Here is a 16,809-nt window from a genome sequence, read left to right on the forward strand (position 1 = left end):
GTTTGGTGTAGTTTCAGAAAATCCATGTATATAAACCAAGTAAGGTCAGGCGGGGGCTTTTTTATGCAACAGTACTAACATGTGCACTGTTGCAAATATTGTTACAGAATATTTTCCAGTTAGATTATTGAAGCTCTTATTACACTTGGAGACACAGAGGCTACATCTACACTTGCCGAGTGTCTACACTGCATGCACGTTCTTGTGCAAGTAAATTTACAATAAAGCTTTGGAAAATAGGGCTTCTTCCGGAAGAGTTATTCCTCTCCCCAGGAGGAATAAGCCCTCTTGCGCAAGAGCTCTTGCGCAAGAGGGCAGTGTAGACAGACGACATGAATTTCTTGTGTAAGAAACCCCTATGGCTAAAATGGCCATCAGAGCTTTCTTGCACAAGACAGCGACCACACTGCCATAGATGCTCTTGTGCAAAAGCACATGCCAGTGTAGACATGCTCTTCTGGAAGACTTTTGTGCAAGAACTCTTCTGCAAAACAGTTCTTGTGCAAGAAGCTGACAGTGTAGATGTAGCCAGAAAGAAGAGTTGTTGAAATAATGTTAGAGGGGACAGGAACTGGTTTAGTCAGACTGGAAAATGGTAGGAGGAAGAATTGAAAAGTGAGGAGAAATGTGTGTAGGGAGCAAGAAAAAAATTGTTTAGGTAAATGCTGGTCTTTAAATGGTTAGCTGAAAGTTTAAATCATGTTTGCCATACCATACATACAGGCTGTGTCTACATTGGCACCCCTTTCCGGAAAAGGGATGCTAATGAGACCAGTCGGAATTGCAAATGCCGCGGGGGATTTAAATATCCCCCACGGCATTTGCATGAACATGGCGGCCGCTCTTTTCCAGTTCGGGGTTTTGTCGGAGAAAAGCGCCAATCTAGACGGGATCTTGTGGAAAATAAAGCCTTTTCCAGAATATCCCTTATCCCTTTCAAGTAGGAATAAGGGATATTCCAGAAAAGGACTTTATTTTCCACAAGATCCCGTCTAGACTGGCGCTTTTCTCCGGCAAAACCCCAAGCCGGAAAAGAGCGGCAGCCATGTTCATGCAAATGCCGCATGGGATATTTAAATCCCCCACAGCATTTGCAATTCCGACTGGTCTCATTAGCATCCCTTTTCCGGAAAGGGGTGCCAATGTAGACACAGCCACAATGAGTTTCTCTAGCTTTTAAGATGGTGTTATGCCTGAGAACATTCCTTTTGGCATGGGACAACTAAAGGAGAGGAGAGTATACCCTCCAACCTCCGGGACCACATTTCAATTTAAAACAGAGCCCAGTACATACTGTTGAAATTCATCATTATTTATTGTTTATATTACTCCTTCTCTTCTATTGTGATGTCCTCTGGATGAGGCAAATGTAAAGTCTTCTAAGGAGGAACTATCTAATAGACTTGTCCCTAGATATTGAATGAGGAACTTTAAACTGATCAGAATGCTGAGAATGTGGGATCTGTGAAACTCAGTATGACCACAATGGAAAAATATGGACAAGAAGCAATGGGCTTAAACTGCATCAAGGGAGGTTTAGATTGGACATAGGAAGTTTTTTCTTAACTGCCAGGGTGGTTAAACACTGGAATAAGTTGCCTAGGGAGGTTGTAGAATCTCCATCTCCGGAGATATTTAAGAGCAGGTTAGATAGACATCTATCAGGGATGGTCTAGACATTACTGGGTCCTGCCATGAGGGCAGGGGACTGGATTCCATGACCTCTTGTGGTCCCTTCCAGTTCTAGTGTTCTATGATTCTATAGGAGTAGGGCATAAGATATCAAACAGACAGGACCCAAGGGGGCATATTGCATATTAGAATCATTTCATGTACTTCTCTGTCGTGTAGTGATAGAGATGCAGCCGTGTTAGTCTGATCTAGCTGAAAAAAAAGACAGGACTATGCAGCACTTTAAAGACTAACAAGATGGTTTATTAGATGATAAGCTTTCGTGGGCCAGACCCACTTCCTCAGATCAAGTTGTGGAAGAAAATAGGCACGACCATATATACCAAAGTGATACAATAAAAAAAAAAAGTGAACACATATAAAATTGACAAATCAGATTTTAGAACCCGGGGGGCGGGTGAGGAGGGAAGTTTAGTGTCTGTGAGGTAACGACATTAGGGTTGATAATTGGGGAAGCTATCTTGGTAATGGGTGAGATAATTAGCATGTTTGTTAAGACCTATACGTAAAGTGCCAAATTTAAGCATGAATGACAGTTCTCTGACATCTCTTTGAAGTCTGGAGTTAAAATCTCTTTGAAGCAATATGCATGTTTTAAGGTCATTGAGAGAATGGTCAGTCTGGTTAAAATGTCAAGCAACAGTTTTCTCTCTGAGAGAGAGCCTGATGTCTGTTTTATGTGCATTGATTCTTTGGTGAAGTGTCTGAGAAGTTTATCCAATATACATAGCAGACGGACACTTTAGGCACAATTATATTTCTGGATGAACAGGAATATGTGTACTTGATCTTGTAACTGGCATAGTTAGGTCCAATAATGGTGTCAGCAGAGTAAATATGTGGACAAAGCTGGCACTGTGGTTTGTTGCAAGGGAAAGTTCCAGGGTTGGTATTAGTGTGGTATGTCCTGTGGTTGTTGGTAAGAATCATCCTGAGTTTAGGTGGTTGTCTATAGGGGTACGTCTGGACTACAGGCTTTTGTTGACAGAAATTTTGTCAACAGATACTGTCAACAAAGCTTCTGTCGACAAAGAGCATCTAGACTACATCCAGTTCCGTCGACAAAGCAAGCTGCTTTGTTGACATGACAATGTAGACACAAAGGACAGTGTAGATGCAATAGCGCCTTCTGTCGACAGAACTCTGTTGACAAAAGGCGTTATTCCTCACAGAATAAGGTTTACAGCCGTCTACAAAACTGCTGAATTTTGTTGATGTTATGTCCACAGAACTCAGCAGCAGTGTAGACTCAGGTATAATTTTGTCGACAAAACCCTGTAGTCTAGACACACTCTAGGAGACTATGGGTCTGTCTCCCAGAGACTCTTGGAGGGTAGTTTCCTGTTCCAGTATAGGTTGTAGTTTATTGATAAGGTGTTGGATGGGTTTAAGTTGTGGGCTATAGGTGATAACAAGTGGTGTTCTATTGTTGTTTTTCTTGGGTCTGTCTTGAAATAGATGGTATCTAGGTATTCATCTGTCTCTTTCAATTTGTTTTTTTATTTCTCCGAGTGGGTAATTGAGGTTTATAAATGCTTGGTAGAGATCCTGAAGTTTCTGGTCTGTCAGTGGGATTAGAGCAGATACGATTGTATCTAAGGGCTTGGCTATAGACGATGGATCATATGGTGTGTCCTGGATGGGAGCTAGAGGCATGTAAGTAACTGTAGGAGTCAGTGGGTTTTCTGTAGAGAGTGGTGTCTAATTTACTATTGGTGATTTGTACTGTGGTGTCCAGGAAATGGATCTTTTGTGTAGACTGGTCCAGGCTGAGATTGATGGTGGGGTGTAGGTTGTTAAAGTCTCTGTGGAATGCATCTAGTGTTTCTTGGCCATGGGTCCATATCATAAAGATGTCATCGATGTAGCGTAAGAAGAGAAAGGGTAAAAGGGGATGGGATCTGAGGAAATGTTGTTCTATGTCAGCCATAAAGATATTAGCATACTGTGGGGCCATGCAGGTACCCATGGCTGTGCCGTTGATCTGGAGGTATAAGTTGTCCCCAAATTGGAAATAATTGTGGGTGAGAACAAAGTTACATAGATCTGCTACCAGATTGGCAGTGGTATCCTCTGGGATAGTGTTTCTAATTGCTTGTAATCTGTCTTCGTGTGGTATGTTGGTGTAGAGAGCTTCTACATCCATGGTAGCAAGGATGGTATTATCAGGGAGGTTATCAATGTTTTGTAGTTTTCTCAGGAAGTCAGTAGTATCTCGGAGATAGCTGGGAGTGTTGGTTGCGTAGGGTTTGAAAAGAAAGTCTACGTAGCTGGATAACTATGATGACTCTTGAAAGATCAGGAGAGAATGGCACAGATCTTGGAGATAGTCTCTGCATCTAGAAAGAAAGTAAGTCACAAGAATGGAACTCTACAATGGGAGAAACTGTTAAACCTAGGTCTGCTGGAATTTGGTAGACAGGTTCACATTTTTCCTCTGAACTACAGATGAATGCAGGAAAATGTTCATAATAGGTAACACAGGCTTCAGTACCAAAGAAGGTTTTGAAACTACTGATAACCAGGACACACATAAGGGTTCCTGTTCTGAGTTGATTGTGAATTTTGTTGGAGTAGCATATGAAATCATGTTTAAAAAACCCTGTACGATAAACAGGTTTCCAAATCAGGAGATTTTGGTTTAGCCTCAGGGTTAATAGGTGTTGGCCATTTTAATAGGGTTAACAGTCAAAATAATAGACAAATTTACAGTAGCTAATTCTACTACCCCCAATAGTTTAGTTAAAAAAATACACAAAAAAGAGTAAAGTACCGTTACTTTTCTAACTCTGTAAGAAGAGAGACTATAATAATGAGAAAAAACTGCCAATTAAAAGATTCTGGCCTTATGAACATGGGGCACATATGCACCAAGAGTGAGATCTACAGATGTTCAAGGGAGAAATGGAGTTATTGTGGGCCACAATAAATTTGCCTACTCACCTGTCTGGGATCAGAAAACATTTCTTGACCCAAAACATTGCAACTTTAATGCTATGGGGTTTGGCTGTCTCAGAAGTACTTTACAAGTAATAACCCTACACAATTAAACCAAACCATCAGAGGAGAATATCAGGAAATAAATAATTCTTGTGGTATTTCTGGCCCAGATTACTGGAAATTTTGTGAGAAAGTTTACTCAAGATTTCCTGCAAATTTTGCTGACTCGGAAAGTTTTGTCTCGAGATAAACGTCTAATAAGCAATTGAACCTTTGTGTCATAAAAGAATTGCTTTTTAAACAAACTCTGAACCATCTTCATGATGTAAAAGAAAAAATAAATTCATCAATTTTGACAAAGGTTTTGTATTTTATGGATACTTTATTGAGCTATGCAGTAAAATCAGTGCCTAGTATATAAAGAAAAGTATGGATACTGATAATTTGGGAATAGTGCATCCACCATAAGGATTATTATAAAAGCAAAGCCTTTTCTCTCCCCACCCTTATTAAGTACCCTTTTGTGAACTTTTTTTTATATATTCTAAGTATTAGAGATAAAATAACAAAAATAAGAAACAGAGATAATGAAAATTAAATATTCACAATAAATGGGCATTTTTTTAAATTAACAATATGTAGCTTTAACAATAATAATTTTGTGGCAGAAATGTAACATGCTGTAGATTCTGAACTGGGTGTTCAACATTTTTTTCTTGTTTCAGTTCTCCTGTACCAGTTAAATCTCCTAAATATGTGGAGTCTGTCAGGTGGATTGCAATACAGTAAAGTTCTACTAAAATGTTTATGAATTTTGGTCCAATTTTTCTCCTTAGGTTGGAAAGGACTCTGCAATGAATTAAAAAGTGGCACTCACAGAATTTAAGGGAAGTTATTTCAGGTTTGTGTAACCCATACATCTCCTGGGAGTGGTGCACTGTCCCATCTAGTGGCGCTGAGACCTATGCACTATATTCCAGAAGCTCCAGGCTCAATTCTGCCCCTAGATGACTAGGGCCTGCTAGTGTTATATTTTAATTCTAGGAATAACAGAATATTGCACAGAAGATGCAGAAGTGGTTGTAAATGGAAAAGAATATGAATAGCCTCTTGTTTTGAAACACTGAAAATTCCAGTCTTCCAAGGGATATGATCTCTTATGCCAAGGTGCAACCCTGTTGTCTTGAATAGCATTTCACACAACTGAAGGTTCCTTTGAAGAACTGGGCTGTAAATGGGAATTTGGATACGATAAAGTAAAACTCTGGAAATTGTAACAGAAAAAAATCCATTATAAATAAATTATGTTGATGATGCTGAAAAGACCTAGGCTATGTCTAGACTGCAGGCTTCTTTCGGAAGAAGCTTTTCTGGAAAAGATCTTTTGAAAAAACTTCTTCCAAAAGAGAATGTCCACACTGCGAAAGGACAGACACAGATAGCATCTACAGTGAATGAACACTAATCTCACATGTAAACTGTGATTACTATGGGCGGAATGGGTTTTTTCCCTCTTTCCTCTTCTTGTGAAAGAACTCCTTCTTCCCCATCCACACACGCCTTTTTCTGAAAGAGCTCTTTCTGGAAAAGGCTTCGTCCTTGTAGAAAGATGTTTACCAGTGTTGGAAAAACCCTTCAGTTCTTTCCATATTTTTTCCAAAAGAACATGATTGCAGTGTGGATGTAATTCAAGGTTTTTTCAGAAAAAACACGTTTTTTCCAAAAAAAAATCTGTAGCGTAGACTTACCTAGTCTGATATATCTGGAAACACATTTTCAAAAATGAGGTTTGACCCAGGAAATGGTTCTCACCAATAAGCCCTTAGACTGCTCCTGATTATGAGAGGGATTATGTGATATCATTTAATTGAAGCATGATATCATTTAATTTGTGACATTAGGAACACAGCATACAGTCGGAATTATACCAGTGTGAAACTGGTACAAATACCACTGTCTCCAAAGGTCTAAATTTTTTTTACATATCATATTACACACATTGTGTATCATCTCACACACATTCTTCACCATTTAACCCCAAAGGGTGAACCATTCAGAGCTGAAATGACATCAGCATTATCACCAAACTGAAACTTTTTATTTTCATGTAAATGGCTCCTTTCTGCTAGTGTGATAGCTGGCACTATAATTTTTATTCATCTCCTTCTCTCTTTTCCCCTCACATCTCTCTATTTCAATTCCACCACCTCTGTACCTTAGGCATTTGAGTGAATCTCTTTCTATTTACTGAAGTTGGTTATTATATCATGCTATTCACTATGGTAAGGACCTCCTCTCTCAGACTAGCCAGCACATGACAGTCTTCCAAGTGCTATCCACAGTCTTAGCTACTACAGTTTGTCCTTCCATTTTTCTCTTCAGTATTATTGCTGTTCCATCTACCTCTACAAAACAGAAATTCAAAAATCAATATGTTCCAGACACTGACCTTGTGTCATAATAGTTATTATGCCCTTGGTAAAGGCGGCTTTATTAGTTTTCCCATGAGTCCTGAAGAGGCTTCTGATGTGGATCACAGTCATGGAACTGGGTGACCCCAATACAAGGCCTATTTGCTAGTTTTCTTAATCCTATTATATACTAAAATAAATTTGCACTTGCTAAGCTATTTATCAGTAAGGTTGTGTTGTGCTCTCCTTTAAGTGAACAAAGAGTTCTCCTGCTTAGAATTGAATCTCATTCTTGTTTTTTCTACAAATCACAAAAAAGCACAAAAAAGTGGTCATACAATCTTCAAAACATTACTGTACATAGCTGTCACTGATTGGTTAAACTTTGGAATGCTATTCTGCTACCTATAACAGGTTAGATGTTTTCTGAACATTTTCTGTCTACTAGAGATTTTTATTTGGTGCTTATATGATGTCTTGTTTTTGCACTTGCTTGCTATCAGTTAACACAACAGCATTCATATCAACACTCTCAGCTCACTTTGTAAGAGGGAATTAATATAAATAATTGATAGGATAGGATATTGGACTGACTGAATAGTTTTATTAACACTAAAACAATCAATAAGATGCAATCAAAAGAACTGTTTATTTTTAATTTTAGAATAGGTATTAGATAATTTAAATATTTATTAGGTTATGTAAAATTAAAAAAAGAAAATCTTACCAGTGAAGCCTGGAGGACAAACACATGTGTAGTCTGCAACCAGATCTAAACAAGTTGAATTGCTTTTACAGAAGCCATAAGTGCACTCATCAAAGTTGATTTCACAGTTCAGACCTTCAAATCCTTAGTTGGAAAAACAAAGAACAGTTTATTATTAGTTTATATCTGTGCCTTCTTTGATAAAACCTGCTTATCAAATTATTCCATAAAACCACAAATAATTCTCTTTTATGGTTTTACTGTAAGCTCCTTCTAAAAGCCTTATCTGTTCTGCCATTAGTAAATTATCACTTTTGACCTTCAAGTGTAAAGATTTAGTATTTGGAAGAACACACACAAACATTAGGATTTGGTATTCACTTCAATCCACTTTTAGTATTACTAAAAGAAAAATCTATCTGGAAGAAAATGTATATACATTAAGATCACTTTGTGAAGGACAAAGGTTTGTGTTGATTTTGTGAACTGATTTGGTAACATAGCTTAAAATTGATACTGATCGCATTTATTTATTTATTTGTTTGTTTTCTATGTGTCTTCTTTCATATTCATTTCAAGGTGGTCCAGTCCATCCTCCAAACTTCCAATATTATAGTCCTCCACAAAATTTGATCATCTTCATTGCTGCCCCACAGTCACACCTGAAAATTAGGCTAAGCTAAATTTCTGCACAGTGGCAGCTGCTGTGCCTGAACCAGTCAGCAGAAATAGGCAATGGAGACAGTGTGACTAGTCTGGGTCAGCAATTCTTGTCAAGTACACCACCACTATTGTCACTATATATGTACAAAAGATGACATGTAAGATACCATTGGAAAACTAAAAACTCAACTTCTATTGATAACCCTATGTGATGTATACGAAGGATGTGTGCAAAATTTAACAGATATGTGCTGAATTATGTTTTAAAAACATATTTGAAAAGTAATGCATAAGCATGATCTGCCTTAGACAAAGGAATGTTTATTTGTTTGTCTAGTCTGTCCTTTGTTCACTTTGGCTTCAAATGAGGACTATGAACTCACAACCAAGTTTCTACGAGGACCTTGATCACCTTGTGAAAGCAACTGCTCCTAGTGACAAGCTTCTCCTGTTGGGTGACTTCAACGCCAGAGTTGGCAAGGACTGTAGGAACTGGAAAGGGATGCTGGGGCATCATGGCGTTGGTAACATGAATGCCAATGGCCTCCTTTTGCTGAGCTTGTGTGCAGAAAATGACCTGACGATTACCAACTCTTCAGGCAGGGTGATAAATACAAGACCACATGGATGCACCCGAGATCAAATCAGTGGCATCTATTTCATCATGTGTGATGCTAAGATCACTCGGGCCATATGGGGAGCTGAATGCTGGACTGATCATAGACTCATCAGATCTGTCCTTATGCTGCACATCACATCAGTGTACCGCAAGAAGCCCAAGGTTGTCAGACCTTCCTTCAACATCGGGAAGCTGCAGGATATTGGTCATCATGAGCAATTCGCAGCCTGCCTTGACGACATGTGGACGTCCCATGGACCCTTGACTGAAGACCCAACACAAAAATGGGACCAGTTCAAAACTCTGGTGACGTAGTCAGCTAAGTCAATACTTGGACTGAAAAAAGAGAGTTCACTAAGACTGGTTTGACGAAAATGATGAGACTATCATGAAGATCTTAGAGGAAAAACAGAATGCATTTTTTGTATGGCAAAACAACCAATCCTCAATCTCCAAACATGAGCGTTTCAAGCACCTTCAGAGTCAGGCTCAGACTGCACTTCACAAAATGCAAGATGAGTGGTAGGAGAGAAAAGCTGATTAAGTCCAACATTATGCTGACACCAAGAACTCCAAGAACTTCTTCAGTGCTATCAAAGCTGTATATGGACCTTCAAAGCCAAGTACTGTACCACTCCTGTCTGCAGATGGCATGACCCTCCTGAGGGAGAAGAGCAGCATCAATGATAGGTGGAGAGAGCACTTCAGCAACCTCCTCAATAGGCCCTCCATTGTCAACTCTGCGGCCTTAGATCAGATCCCTCAGACCCACAATAGACCGTCTTGATGTGCTCCCTTCACTGGATGAGGTCAAAAAGGCAATCAGCCAGACTAGTTGGGGCAAAGGCCCTGGGATGGATGGTATTCTTGCTGAAATTTTCAAGGCAGAAGGACCCATGTTACTCGAAGCCTTTCACGGCATTTTGACCAGCATCTGGGAAGAAGACGACATGCCCAAAGACTTTAGGGATGCCACATTCATCACGCTCTTTAAGAACAAGGGCAATAAAGCTGACTATGGAAATTACCGGGGCATCTCCCTTCTCTCTGCTGCTGAGAAGATCTTGGCTTAAGTCATCCTTAACATATCACTAACATATCAGAGTACAACCTACCAGAGGCACAGTGTGGTTACCATCCAGGCTGCAGTACCATTGACATGATCTTTGCTGTTCAACAGGTCCAGGAAAAGTGCATAGAGCAGAACTTGGATCTATGCCATCTTTATAGACCTGACCAAGGCACTGACACCGTCAACAGAGAAGCTCTGTGGATTATCCTGTTAAAATTTGTCTGCCTGAGAAGATTTGTCAACCTCATACGCCTGTTCCATGATGACATGACTGGCTTCATTTTTTTGAATGGCGAGTTTTCAGAACCATTTGAGATATCCAATGGAGTGATGCAAGGATGCTAAGGAGGACAGTCAGGTACCTGGACCATGAAGTCTATATAAAGTACAGGCTTGATGGGTCACTTCTCAACCTTCGTCGTTTGAATGCTAGAACCAAGACGCTTGTGAGGATCATTCTTGAAGCCCTTTTTGCTGATGACTGTTCACTTATGGTACATGAGGAATCTGATCTCCAGCTTATCGTCAACAAGTTTGCTGAACCAACTTGCCTCTTTGGCTATGTCTAGACTGCAAGCCTCTTTCAAAAGAAGCTTTTTCGAAAGATACTTTCGAAAAAGCATCTTTTGAAAAAGAGCGTCTAGACTGCAACCAGTACTTTCGAAAAAGCAAGCCACTTTTTTGAAAGAGAGCACCTAGGCAGTCTGGATGCTCTCTTTCAAAAAAGCACAGTTTGCATTACATAGCGCCTTTTTTTGAAAGAGCACTTTCAAAAAAAGGCATTATTCCTCATTAAATGAGGAGTACCACTGTCGAAAGAAAAGCCGCATTCTTTCGATTTAATTTCAAAAGAATGCAGCTGTAGTCTAGACGCAAGTGAAGTTTTTTCGAAAAAAGGCTACTTTTTTCAAAAAAAACCTGCAGTCTAGACACAGCCTTTGGTTTGACCATCAGCCTAGAAAGACTGAGGTACTGTTTCAGCCTGCTCTACGATCGGCTGCTCTCCCCCCTTCAATCTCTATTGAAGGAACAGAGTTAAAAACAGTGGACGAGTTTAAGTACTTCGGTAGGGTGATAGCTAATGATGGCTCCCTTGACAAAGAAATCAATGCCAGGATCTGCAAAGCCAATCAGGCATCAGGATGCCTGAAAGCATGAGTGTTGATTCAGCACAATATTTGACTGTCCACTAAACTGAAAGTGTACAGGGCTGTAGTCTTGACCAGCCTCCTGTATGGATTTGAAGCCTGCACCTTGTACAGAAAATATTTGAGACCACTGGAATGCTTCCACACACGCAGCCTGAGGTCATTACTGCACATTCGATGGCAGGACAGAGTCACGAACTTAGAAGTCCTTGACAGAGCAGGAACCACAAGCACTGAAGCCATGATTCTGAAAGCCCAGCTTCATTGGACAGGGCATGTCATTTGAATGGAGGAGTCAAAAATTCCTAAGCAACTCCTCTATAGTGAACTCTCCCAGGGCAAAAGGAATCAAGATAGGCCTCACTAGAGGTATGAAGACTGCATAAAGGCCAACATTGCTCATGCTGGATTAAAGCCAAAGCAGCTAGAGCAGCATGCAGAAGACTGAACAGGCTGGCATGCTCTCGTATGACACGCATATGGCAACTTCGAAGAGCAGTGACACATACAACTGATTGATGCTCGTGAGAGGAGAAAAGCAACAGTAGCAATCACAGTGACAGAGCCAGGACAATTCCTTTGCCCCCACTGTGAACACCCATGCCGTTCAAGGCTTGGACTCCTTAGCCACATGTGACTCCACAACTGAAAAGCCTGTGCAAGCTCAAGACATCATTGTCAGACACGATGGACTATCAACAACAGATATACAGATTATATCTGTATCGGTGATGTGGATAATGATCTATATGAAGATTATATATACACTCAGACTTTAAGTCCAGAAGGGACCATCTAGTCTTCCCTTCAGAATGTTGCAGGCCACAGAACCTCATCTATCTGCACTTGCAATAGACTCCTAACCACTGGCAGAGTTACTGATGTTCTCAAATAATGATTTAAAGATTTCAAGTTACAAAGAATCCACCATTTACACTAGTTTAAACTTGCAAGTGACCGACCAATGCCCATGCTGCAGATGAAGGCAAAACACCTGCAGAGTCTCTATCAATATGACCTGAGAGAAAATTCCTTACCATCCCCAATGTTCAGTTATATCCCGAGCATGTAGGCAAGGCCCACTAGCAAGACACTAAGGAAAGATGTCTCTGCAGTAACTCAGGGTATGTCTACACAGCAGCATTATTTCAGAATAACTGATCGAAATAATGTCGAGCTGGAGGACTTCTTACTCTGACTCCTGTAACCCTCATTTCATGAAGAGTAAGGGAAGTCAAGGGCAGCGTGTTCTTCCTTCAACTTCCTGCTGTGTAGACAGCACCAAAAAGCTGAGTTAAGCTATTTCGACTTAAGCTATGAAATTGATGCAACTGAAGTTGGATAGTTTAATTCAATTTTAGCCCAGCTGTGTAGATGTACCCTCAGAGACCTTTCCTTCTCCTGTCCCATTACCAGCCGCTATACATGAGGGCTGTGTCTAGACTGGCAAGTTTTTCCGCAAAATCATCTGGTTTTGCGGGAAAACTTGCCAGCTGTCTACACTGGCTGCTTGAATTTCCGGAAAAGCACTGACGAGCTCATGTAAGATCATCAGTGCTTTTCCAGAAATACTATGCTGCTCCCATTTGGGAAAAAGTCTTTTTCCAAAAGACTTTTGCGCAAAAGGGCCAGTGCAGACAGCACAGTACTGTTTTCTGCAAAAAAGCCCTGATCGCGAAAATGGCGATTGGAGCTTTTTTGCGGAAAACCGCGTTTAGATTGGCCATGGACGCTTTTCCGCAAAAAGTGCTTTTGCATTAAAACTATTTTCAGAAAATCATGCCAGTGTAGACGTAGCCGCAGACTTTGCTGCTAGCAGTCACAGATTGATTGGATGTATGGTAAGCAGTTTTGTATTTCCTCAAAGTTTCTTTTGGTTAGACTAAACAAGCCAAGCTCTTTGAGTCGCCTCTCATTAAGTAGATTTCCCATTCCTCTGATAAGCCTCTCTCTGCACCTGTACTAGTTTTCACTTTCTTAAAAATGGGAGACCAGAACCTACACACAGTATTCCAGATGAAGTCTGACCAACGTCTTTTATAACTGTACTAGTAGTTTCCTGTCTCTATTACGTCTCCTAAAGCACCTTAGGACTGCATTAGCCTTTTCCATAGCCACATCACATTGGCAGTTTATAGTCACCCTATGTTCAGCCAACACATCCAAGTCTTTGTCCTTCGCTAACTTTTCCAACTGACAAGTCTCCAGGTTATAGCAAAAGTTAGAACCTAGGTGTATGATCTTGAACTTTCACCTATTTAATGTCATCATATTTCTGTCTCTCCGATTCTGGTCCTCTTTTTTTTATTAGCAATAACTCCCAATTGTATGCTATCTGAAAATTTTATTAACACACTACCACTTTTAATGCCAAAGTTGGTAATAAAATTGTTGAATCAGACTGGTCCCCGAGGAACTATATTAGTAGCCTCCCTGAAGCCTTACAATTCATCTTGAAGTATGATCTGTTGTTGCTTCCCCTTTAACCATTTCCTTATTCAATTTTGAATCATCATATTAATCCCCATCTTCTCCAAATCTAATATATAAAGAAGAATGTTTGTAAGTTTCTGCGCTAACAACTTGGATGCTATAAGAGCTACCACAACCAAATTTTGCATGGGATAACCTTCCATCCAGGACAAGGTTTTAAGATACTTTTGGACCCAATTGGGGTCCCGACCTGCCCCCCATGGCACCTGTGGCCCCAGGTGCAAGCTAGAGCACCCCTCGTGTGTGTAGCCTCCTGGGACTTGGCCCCTTCCATCCACGAGGCTACATAACCGACCCTCTTCCTCCCTCCTCCCACCAGCATGCAGTGCCCCCACCCCATGCACACAATGGCTCGGGCACCCTCCCTACTCCCACAGCACCTGCAGCCCTGGGCACGAGCTGGGGTGCCCCTCCCATGTGTAACCTCCCCTCCATCCAGGGTCGCTCCCCACCTGCCATGCCCTCCTCTGGCAACCAAAACCAAAGCTCGCCAGCCTTTCTGTTCAGCTCCCTGGCCTTATCCAAGCAGAAGGAATCCGTGTACCTGCTGCAGCACAGGGCGGAGGGGCCAGGTTAAACCCTTGATGCGTTACACTGCTGTGAAGCCAGCCGGGTCCTTGGAAGAGGAGGGTCCTGCTGCTCTCAGAGAGTCAGGTGTGGGCCAGGAGCCATCAGTCCCCAGGGTCTGTGGCTATGGGGGTCCCCTGGCTCAGGGTCCACTCCTTTCCTAAATTTTCTAAATTTATTCCTCCAGTTTCCTGAGCAATGCCGGGTAATTCCAGCTAGTTAATTCATAATTTTCAATGTGGAACTGTATCATATAATTTACTGAAATCCAGGTAGATTACATTTACTTCCCTTGTCTTTAAAAAAAAAAGTTGTCCTTTTCATAGCAGGACATTAGGCTAGTCTGGTATGATTTATCTTTCGTAAAACCTTGTTGTATTTTATCTCAATTACCATTTTCCTCTATGTTTTTAACTACTTTCTCTTTCAAAATTTGTTCCAAGGCTTACATACAAGTAAGGTCAACCTTAGATGCTTGTAGTTTCCTGGATCGTGTTTTCCCCCCTTTTCTTAAAAATAGGAACTATATTAGCAATTTTCTACTAACTCCCCACTTCCCTGAGTTTACAGATTGATTACTTGGGCTTTATCTACACTGCAGGGTTTTTACACAAGAAGCCTTTTGCGGAAGAGTTCTTGTGCAAAAGCTTCTTCCACAAAAGTGTGTCCAGACCTCAAAGCACAATGAAAAAGTGCTTTTGTGCAAGAAAGCATCCATGCTGCATGGAAGCTCTTATGCAAGAATGCTCTGATGGCCATTCACAGAATGGCCATCAGAGCACCTGTGCTTTTTCTGATAGGCTCTTTTTATGCAAGAAACCCCTGCGGAGCGTCCACACTTGCCTTTTTGCTCAAGAGTTGTAGCTCAAAAAGGACTTATGCTTCATAGAAGGAGGTTTACCTACACTGCAAAAAGCCCTCTGTTCTGTCGATTGACTGTAGATTTTCTAGTGCAAAAACACGCTTCAGGTGTGGACGCTTTGTGGGCTTTTGCACAAAAACAGCTGCTTTTGTGCAAAAACTTTGTAATGTAGACAAATTAAATCCTATTAAGATGTTTGAGTTTGACTTCCACCTTGAATATAATAATTTCTTAGTCCATAACCTTGTTTTCATTACCTACCTTCCACATCCTTTAAACTCTTCATTGGCCTTGTTAAGCATTGAGGGAAAGTATATATTTATGTGCTATAGGTCATGCTTATATGGTCTTCAATATCCATTGTATCCTTAGTTCCACAGTCCTTACCATTTTCACTTCCTTCATTTTTTTAAAAATTATATGGATAAATAATCTTTTGCTATGTATTTTAATTTCCTTTTCAAGCTCCAACTCTTCTTGGCTTTTGGCAGTTCTCAATTTACCTATGCTTTCTGACTTCTGACAGGTAGCTTTCCTTGCTGACCCATCTCATCTTTTATTCCTTGTTGACTTTCTGCTTTCTCAATCATTTGTTTGAGATGCTTGCTCATCCAACTTGGTCTGCAACCCTTCCCTATATTTTCTGCCCATGCTCGAGAAGAAGGATTCAGATAGTTTAAGTCTAAGTTGAAGAAATTAATTCTAACCATACCTCACACTCATATAATTGAGTTCTTCAGTCCAGTCCCCTTCCCTTTCTAATTCTCTTTTTTTCCCCCCCAGTTTTCACTTTTGTCAGCAAGGATGCTAGTTCCAGATCTACTTTCATTCATATTAGTATTTAGTTTAAACTGAATTCGCTCATGAACGCTCCCAATTTGTCCCCACTAGCCATTTTTCCCCCCCAGTGTCCTCACAATACTAAATCTGAAATCTAGGAAAATCTGGGCCCTACTATCATCAGTAGCACTTGTCATCTAATCTATATCTGGGAGATTAGCATCTCCCATAATCATACAATTTCCAATATCATTAATTTATTTAAAAGCATTTAAAGAGATTTCTATCCATATCCAAAATGGATCCTCAGTTGTGTGAACCATACAAGCATAATCCCAAGAGAACGTCTAGTAGCTTTTCCCCCCCGAAAATGATTTTGACCTAAACAGACTCTGTTTTATCCGTTTCATCACGTCTAAATTTCTTTACAGTCTACCTCATCATAAATATTCACTCAGCAAGGACATTGATGTGATTAGAGCATTAATAGAGACTTAGTCAAGTCCTTCCAGTGTGTGCTGAAACCTGATTCACTTTTTTTTAAAGACATTTGATCCCTTTTTAAGAGTCAAAATGGACTACAATTTAAGATATTGGTTCCATCTGGAACACATACAAAAATCATCTCTCACACTGATTTGCTAGCAGGAGTCTCCTGGGGATCAAAAGCAAATACTTTATGAAGCTCAGTCCTGGCTCTGGTAATTACTGAAGTGGAATATTTTGCACCAGTATAGCGCAGAAATCAGCACACATATCTGTAGCCAGACAGGAACCCCCCTGTAACAGCCATCTTTGCTTGCCTGGAGCATGCAGGGCACACAGAGCAGAAAGCCTTGAATGGAAGGCCCAGGCT

General features: G+C 40.5%; 1 protein-coding gene across 1 annotated transcript in view; it reads right to left on the reverse strand.

The window, feature by feature from the left end:
- The window catches only part of LOC112547815 (uncharacterized), a 365,550-nt gene that overhangs the window by 231,743 nt on the left and 116,998 nt on the right, over positions 1–16,809 (reverse strand). The window contains exon 3 of the mRNA XM_075923696.2: positions 7,771–7,893. Within this exon, the coding sequence (XP_075779811.2) occupies positions 7,771–7,893 (123 nt within the window). The remainder of the gene's footprint in view (positions 1–7,770; positions 7,894–16,809) is intronic.

The sequence above is a fragment of the Pelodiscus sinensis genome, chromosome 3 (genome assembly GCF_052426305.1).
Source record: "Pelodiscus sinensis isolate ZL-2025 chromosome 3, ASM5242630v1, whole genome shotgun sequence".
Classification (NCBI taxonomy): Eukaryota; Metazoa; Chordata; order Testudines; family Trionychidae; genus Pelodiscus; species Pelodiscus sinensis.